Consider the following 7,082-nt stretch of genomic DNA (forward strand, 5'->3'; position numbering starts at 1 on the left):
TCTTTTGGAAAATCATAAATTTGCAATATTTGGAAGGTTCCCCTTTTAGGTAGTTTTGGGTCAGGTAGTATCCTTATGTAAAATTTGGTTTGTCCTCATGAGAGTATTTACTGTATTTGGTTTCTCTCTTTGTTTTTCTTCTCTTTTTGTATTTCTTTCTTCTGGCAAATATAGCTGTTCTATCCCTACATTTTCAATAAAAGATTGTATTTCCTTACATCAAACAATATGGGGTTGCTGAAGAGAAAAAAGAATGGAAAAGAAACAATGTATGACCGATCAAACCCCTTCAAATTAGTATCCTATTGTTGCCGAGCAATCGATATAAGCAAAGAAAAATCAATATCAAGAATACAAGTGAATGAGCAGCTGGTGAAGAAGTGGGTTTTCAGAAAGAAATGAGAAAATGGTAGAGGCCAATACAGCCGAAGAATGTTACTGCAGTTCCGTGTCGCTAAATTTGCCCCAGAGCTGTATGCATCTGTTTGTAGTATATAATTCTACTGCCACAAATATTGGTTAGCCATCACAAGCAACAAGAGACTAATAGTAAGATTCCTCACGCCTGAAGCCATAGAACCTTTCAAGAAATTCGTCGAATTTACAGTGTTGAGGTCTGCAGTGTTCAAATATTAAGAAACGTATCAGTATATGCAGTAAGAACATGAGCGGATATTTGATGCATATAACTTGAGTAACAGCCTTCATCTCAAACATCCAAGAAAGAATACAAGGAGGGAACTGTTTAATGAAGAACACAGAGAGCAAGGGATATATTGCAAGGAAAATGACAATGTTGTCTTCATTGGAAAGAGGACACGATCCGAGAGAAAACCCTAATCTTGGTGTCTGGAGAAAAGAAAAAAGAAAAAAGAAAAAAGAAAGTAGTTTCAGCAGAACGCCAGCAATAATACACGAGCTCCATATGCATGCTTAAACAATGAAATAAAAAAACAAAATCTTTCTCAGAGAAAATGTAACATGATGCTGCGTTAACATATTTATTAGAAAGACATTTGCAAATTATAACATTTTCTGTGGATTTTAGATGCAGCATATGTTGGAAGAGTGACACTTGAAGGATAGCCAACACTGAAATAGGCAGAAAAGCCTAGTACATATACCTAGTCATGGTTGAAGTTTGAACTCATTGTTTATATCCTTAATTAGGAGTCATTTACAAAACTGATATGCCAGTTACTACAACCATTGGCACTATATAAGGGGGAAGCATCTCAAATGATTAAAAGCATTCTTTGGGTTCAAAAGAAGAGCGGTGTGAACGAAGAAGAGGAGAAATATAAGATATGTAAAATCTACTCTGGATGCATAACGGGTCAAAGGAATTCATTTTGAACGTGATCTCTAAAACCATGATCAAACGAGTTTAAAGCTTCATAGACAACATCAACTTAAGAATCCACACTTCAGAGAAAACTATCTTAAACTATATTGCTATGGAGGGGAAAAACAATCAGAGGAAATCCAGAACAAAGGGAAACTAGTAACAGCTTTGCTAAAAGAAATCATAACTACCATTCAAGAAGCTTTAACTAACTGGAGGAAAATTCTCAGGAAGAGTAAAAATTGGGAACATTATATAACATGGAATTAAACCAAAAACTTTTGTGTGATTCTCTGTTTGTGCTTTTTTTTTGTTAAACCGAGGAAGGATGTAGACGTTTCCCCCACACCCTCGCACACAAAATAAAAATAAAAACTAATAGACCAATTTCACTGTTGATAAATTAGATCAAACCGGGATTTGCCAAACTCTTAGTAGTTGCCATGCTTTGCAATGTCAAAAAGATGTTATTACCATGGTGAGTTTCTAAATAAAGGAAAACATGAACTCAGAATTCAAAATTCAGCCATGAAACAGGCTTTTGCATTTTTGTTGTTGTTGTTTGTTGGTGATGGTGTGGTGGGGGGTGGGGGATCCCGAAATGTAGTCAATTTTAAAACAGAAAAAGTAAAACTAACATGAGGAAGGAAAACTCCAGTTTCTTTCATGTCAGCTATTTGATAAAGCGTTCTTAAAGTCTAAGATCACTTACTATTTTTTTGTATCTTCTTCGGACATCCCACTATCAACAGCCCCCTCTACATGTGATGAGCTGGAGTTGGAGCTACCATCTTGAGCATCTGTCTGAACACGGTGAGAAAAACTGTGCCCAAACGATTTCCATAACCTTGAAGAGAAAGAAGGCGGCAACTCTCCCATGTTCCCATCACATGGCATTTCAACTGGCTGTGCTGAAGTGGTTTTCAGCTCTGAAAATCTTACAGCTCCTAAAATGCGTTCTGGTAGTTCTGATTGAGTTTGGCTCTCAATAAGGAAAGCTAAATCAACAGTAAGAGTTGATAGATAATTAAATGCGAGATGAACAATTGCATTTGCTATCACGGAAGATCCAATATCAATATCTACTTCTATGAAGTCATCTGCTATACAGTAGTTACATGTCAGCGCACGGCCAATTACGCATATAGCTTGCTCCCCAACTGCCTTTCTTACAATCCAAGGTCCTTTAACAACATTTGCTATCAATTTAAGCCTTCTAGTTCTAAATGCATCATCCCCTTTCAAGAACTGCTCCATTAAAGACCCTTCGGGGACAGGCTCAAGACCCACAAAATATGCAACGGCACTATAATTTTCCTTACTAGGAACTTGCAAGTTGAAAGCCCAAACAAAGGGTTTGCAACCAGTTGGATTTTCCTCTTGAAGAGCCCTGCTGATACGGTGTGTTGGACTATTCAGGAGACCAGAAATCTTTTTGGGACCTTTAATCCAGTCAAAACCAAGAGGTTTTAGAAGAAACTCACCCCCACGAACTTTACCCTTTGTTAAAAAGTATTCTGGACCTCTTACCATGAAACTATTCCCTGGTGGAGAAGCCCAACCATTTGAGCAGTTATCTGGTTCCAGAAGAGGAACGGCACCTTCTGATTTCACCCTCTTTATCCATTCAGGTTCATCATCACCATCAAGATTGGCCATATGCAACGAAAACTATCTGTACGACACCACCTTAGTTTATGATTAGATGAATTTATTACCAAGATGTAGAATCGATATACCAAAAATATTACTTCAAAGTTGCTACAATGTAAAAAACTGGAGAGTAGCTCCCTTCAAACTTAGAGTTCTCAATAACAAATTCAGAAAGAGTGAACAATTTAACAGATAAGTGCCATTAGGAACATAAGATGTACAAGAGACAGGCCATGCCTAAACTGTGACAAAAATAGACAATCAAAGCGCATGTTCTACTCCTGCACTTATTTGACATATCCCTCTGCATCATCTTACTGTTTTCTAGCCCTAAAGTCTTGAATTATGAGACAGCCGGTGATTATAGGCTATTTTCCAAACATAGTACTAGTATTTACAGTCCCTTTACATTTCATTAACTTACATCCTTCTGATGAAATTGCTGTTTCTTTCACAACAAAATTCTGAATATGCTGACTTGCCTATCTTGAACAACTGCAAAAGGGTAAACCTTGCCATATCACTGCTACAGTTTACATCTTTCAATTTCACGGTAAGTTAACTTTACATCTTTCAATTTCACAGTAAGTTAACTTTACAAATACTGACCAGTGTCACTGCTATACCCCACGCACCAAACAACTATACACTAAGTTGTGTCCTCTCTTTAACATCTTTATCATCATTGATCTAGATCTGATAACCTATATCAAGTTTTTACTAGTATTCTACTGCCTATTCTTTTTCCTAATAGTCATGCTTCTAACCTTACCTCTATTCAAATTGTGTAAATTAGTCTTTCCATTAAGAATGCATTCTTACCTGGCACGTTCTTGAATAGAAAAGGTTTTAGGAGGTTTCGTCACACATTGACCTTGACTGCCGGAGACAGGAATGCAAGTTCATAGAAAAAGGCTTCAATGTTCCTTCATAATTGTTATAATATCATCTTTACTAGTTTGCTAATGACATTCGCTTGTTGGGTTGCATGCTATTTGCAGTCTAGGAGAGTTGCAGTCTGTTACAAGCTGCTTTTTTCCATTTCAAATCATTTCAATACGAAGGTGCTCTTTAAAGCTACCCAGCTAAAATTAACATACTTGTATATGTACGCAATAAGGTTAGCCAGATACCAGCTCATCAAAAGAAGTTTCTATATCTACATTTTTTTTTCTTTACTTTCTACCCTTCCTTCAGTTTTTCAGGCTGCTTTCAGCTGGCCATGGCTTCTGTCCGAACTGATATGTGGGCTCCAAAGTAGAAGTCATTCTCTAATAACGGGAGAAAAGGGGATCAAGTTTTACATAGGTGAAAGAGATTCATGAAGAATTAAGAAAATACAGCACAAAGGCAACAGCAATACAAGCCTAAACTTGCTTAATGCATCATAATAAGATGCATAAGCTTACCACCCAGAAAAAGGAATAACATGATCAAAATTCCAAAATTGTAATACTAATGGTATTTTCTTCTTTGATCACAATATATAAGTTACTATCTCTCACGTTAACTCGACACATCTAAACCATTTAGGAAACATGTGAACCTAAAGCGAATTCGTTTTCCTAGGATGGATGACCTTCTGGAATGTCTTCGCAACACATCCCTCATTTTTTCAAAAGTTTTATTCGTTGAAAGAAAATGAATCCATTTTGAAACTTCATCCAACAGAGATGGATTTCCTTATCCAATTTACGTCTTTCAGTACCATACTTTCTAAGAATGGAATTAGTGATATTTCAGCAAATACCACTACTGAGGGAGCTGGCTGTTGGAGCAGAGATTTAAAGATATTGCAGAAAATTTCCTTTAAAGATATTAACTTTACATTATCTAGGGCTTATATTCTTAAAAACATGTACAAGATCATATCTCTATCCATTGTAATATTATCCCCTGGTAAAAGTTAGTTTGGATCTCAGAAATACAAATAGATTATTTAGACAAAGGAAATAATAGTATCAACTATCTCAATTCTCCAAGAAACACCCACTACATATAGCACACTTTATCTAATTCTAGGATTAAATTTTCTAATAACCATAATATCCCACTTTTCCTGATATGCTTCCAATTATACATTACCTGTCAGCTGTATTTATATAATACTCAAATAAACACATCCAGGAAATGATTAATATAAACAACGCAGAGCTAAAAGAAGTACTAATTTGTTAAGCTAAGAATAAAATTGGGGGATTAATGAAAATTAAAAACAAAAACATACCGTGAAAGAGTTTGATCAGGTGTTCTGTTTGAAGTGTGATCGTGGAAAGGAATTGTCAATATGGAGGAGGAAAGCTCCAAAATAAAGAGAAGAAATTAAATTTATTTGGTTGTGGGGTCGTTTGAGAATTTCAGGAAAAAGAACAAAAAGTGACTCTTCTGTTCTAGATGATTGAAGGTGAAAGAAGTGACAGAGAAAACATTCTAAATGTAGAGGACTCTCTTTCCTTTTTATTTTATTTACTTTTTTTTTTTGTCTTTTGACATTTGAAATTATTTGCATAATGCGAAGCTTGGGTATTTGGAAATTAATACAGTTTTTTTTTTTTTAAATATTTTTAATTATTAACTACGATCACTTATACTTTTCATATAATTTTTAAATATAAATTTTATTTTAAGAATTTTGATAATGTATGTTCAAAGGATTTTTTACATTCTTATCCCATTTATGAAAACCTTTTTACCCTACATGTTTAAGGTTTCACTTAATTACATTTAGCATACCAAATTACCATTTATATACCATATCTAATTAAGGTTATAATTAATGTGATATTTTATACTCCTTAATTTAAGCCCTTCGTTATTTGACAGTACTAATCCTCACTTTCTCTCTCCTAACCCCTCATCCCCATACCCCCCATCGTTCTTTTTACCCTCCCTACCGCTTATTCCTCCATTTTCCTTCTTCTGAANCAGTAGGGTTCGAATAGCATTTATAATAAAAGGGATAGAAACCATAACCGACCCTCGGCATAACAGAAAATTCACAATCCTTTCGTAACTTAAAACTTACAGTTTAAATGAAAGATTATATAAAACATCTGTTCAACATTTTCAATAGAGGCTCGGTCTAAAGATGAGTGAAAACAGTAATTAAATCACCATGTTCAATGGAAACTCACTTTAAAGAGGAGTGAAAACAGTAAGTTCATATACTAGCCCCTCAGGCCAACATCACTCATGTACATGTATATATATATATATAGCCCCTCGGGCAAGCCTCTCAGTCACTCGTGACTCAACTCTTACCAATCAGCGCTCACACTCAGCACTCACACTCAATAGGTACCATATAGAAACCGCTGCGGCGTGCAACCCAATCCATATATCGCTGCGGCGTGCAGCCCGATCCATGTATATAGTCGACTGCGCTCACTGGGGGTGTGCAGACTCCGGAGGGGCTCCTACAGCCCAAGCGCTATATCGCTGCGGCTTGCAGCCCGATTCATATACATATATATTTATATATATTGCTGCGGCGTGCAGCCCGATCCATAAATATAAAACCCTCACATCCAGGCCCTCAGCCTCTCTCAGTCATTGACTTCACTATTAGACCCTCGGTCTATCTCAGTAAATTAGGGAACTCAGTCCAAACAGTTTTTATTTTTTTAAGAAGTAATGTGATAAAACCAGGTTTAATCAAACAAACAGGTAGAACATGACTGAGGTTATGCTTTCAAACAAATAGAGGGAGGAAAAATAGTAAAAATGCCCCTAAGGGTCTCAACAGGTCGGCACAAGGCCCCAACATATGGCATACAGCCCAAATTACAATATCAATCTCTAAAATATGGAATATCATAAGATTTCAAATCAAATACGCGACTTAGCAGTCGTACGGGACGGACCAAGTCACAATCCCCAATGGCGCACGGCTCCACGCTCGTCATCTAACGTGTGCGTCACCCTAAAGTAGCACCACTATGTGAAATCCGGGGTTTCAAACCCTCAGGACAGTATTTACAATCATTACTTACCTCGATCCGGTCCAAACTCTAGCCCGCGGAGCCCTTGCCCGCACGAATCGACCTCCGGATGCTCCAAATCTAGCCACAATCAGTACATAATC

The 7,082-nt window shown here is 36.6% G+C and overlaps 1 protein-coding gene across 3 annotated transcripts; it reads right to left on the reverse strand.

Moving 5' to 3' along the window:
* LOC109227100 (protein ENHANCED DISEASE RESISTANCE 2) lies at positions 257-5,411 on the reverse strand. 3 transcript variants are annotated; one of them, XM_019392115.1, is made up of 3 exons: positions 5,226-5,411; positions 2,058-3,020; positions 257-616 (listed from the first exon to the last, which is right to left on the reverse strand). In XM_019392115.1, coding segments are annotated over exons 2-3 (948 nt in total). In that variant the 5' UTR covers positions 3,005-3,020; positions 5,226-5,411; the 3' UTR covers positions 257-615. The 3 variants fall into 3 exon arrangements, with proteins under 3 accessions (XP_019247660.1, XP_019247661.1, XP_019247662.1); XM_019392116.1 differs by having other exon boundaries at positions 257-849; XM_019392117.1 differs by having other exon boundaries at positions 2,058-3,034.

The sequence above is a fragment of the Nicotiana attenuata genome, chromosome 6 (genome assembly GCF_001879085.1).
Source record: "Nicotiana attenuata strain UT chromosome 6, NIATTr2, whole genome shotgun sequence".
Lineage (NCBI taxonomy): Eukaryota > Viridiplantae > Streptophyta > Magnoliopsida > Solanales > Solanaceae > Nicotiana > Nicotiana attenuata.

Bases quoted from the DNA above. Each gene is read 5' to 3' on its own strand.
- LOC109227100 (XM_019392115.1), bottom strand. From the start codon at position 3,004: ATGGCCAATCTTGATGGTGATGATGAACCTGAATGGATAAAGAGGGTG.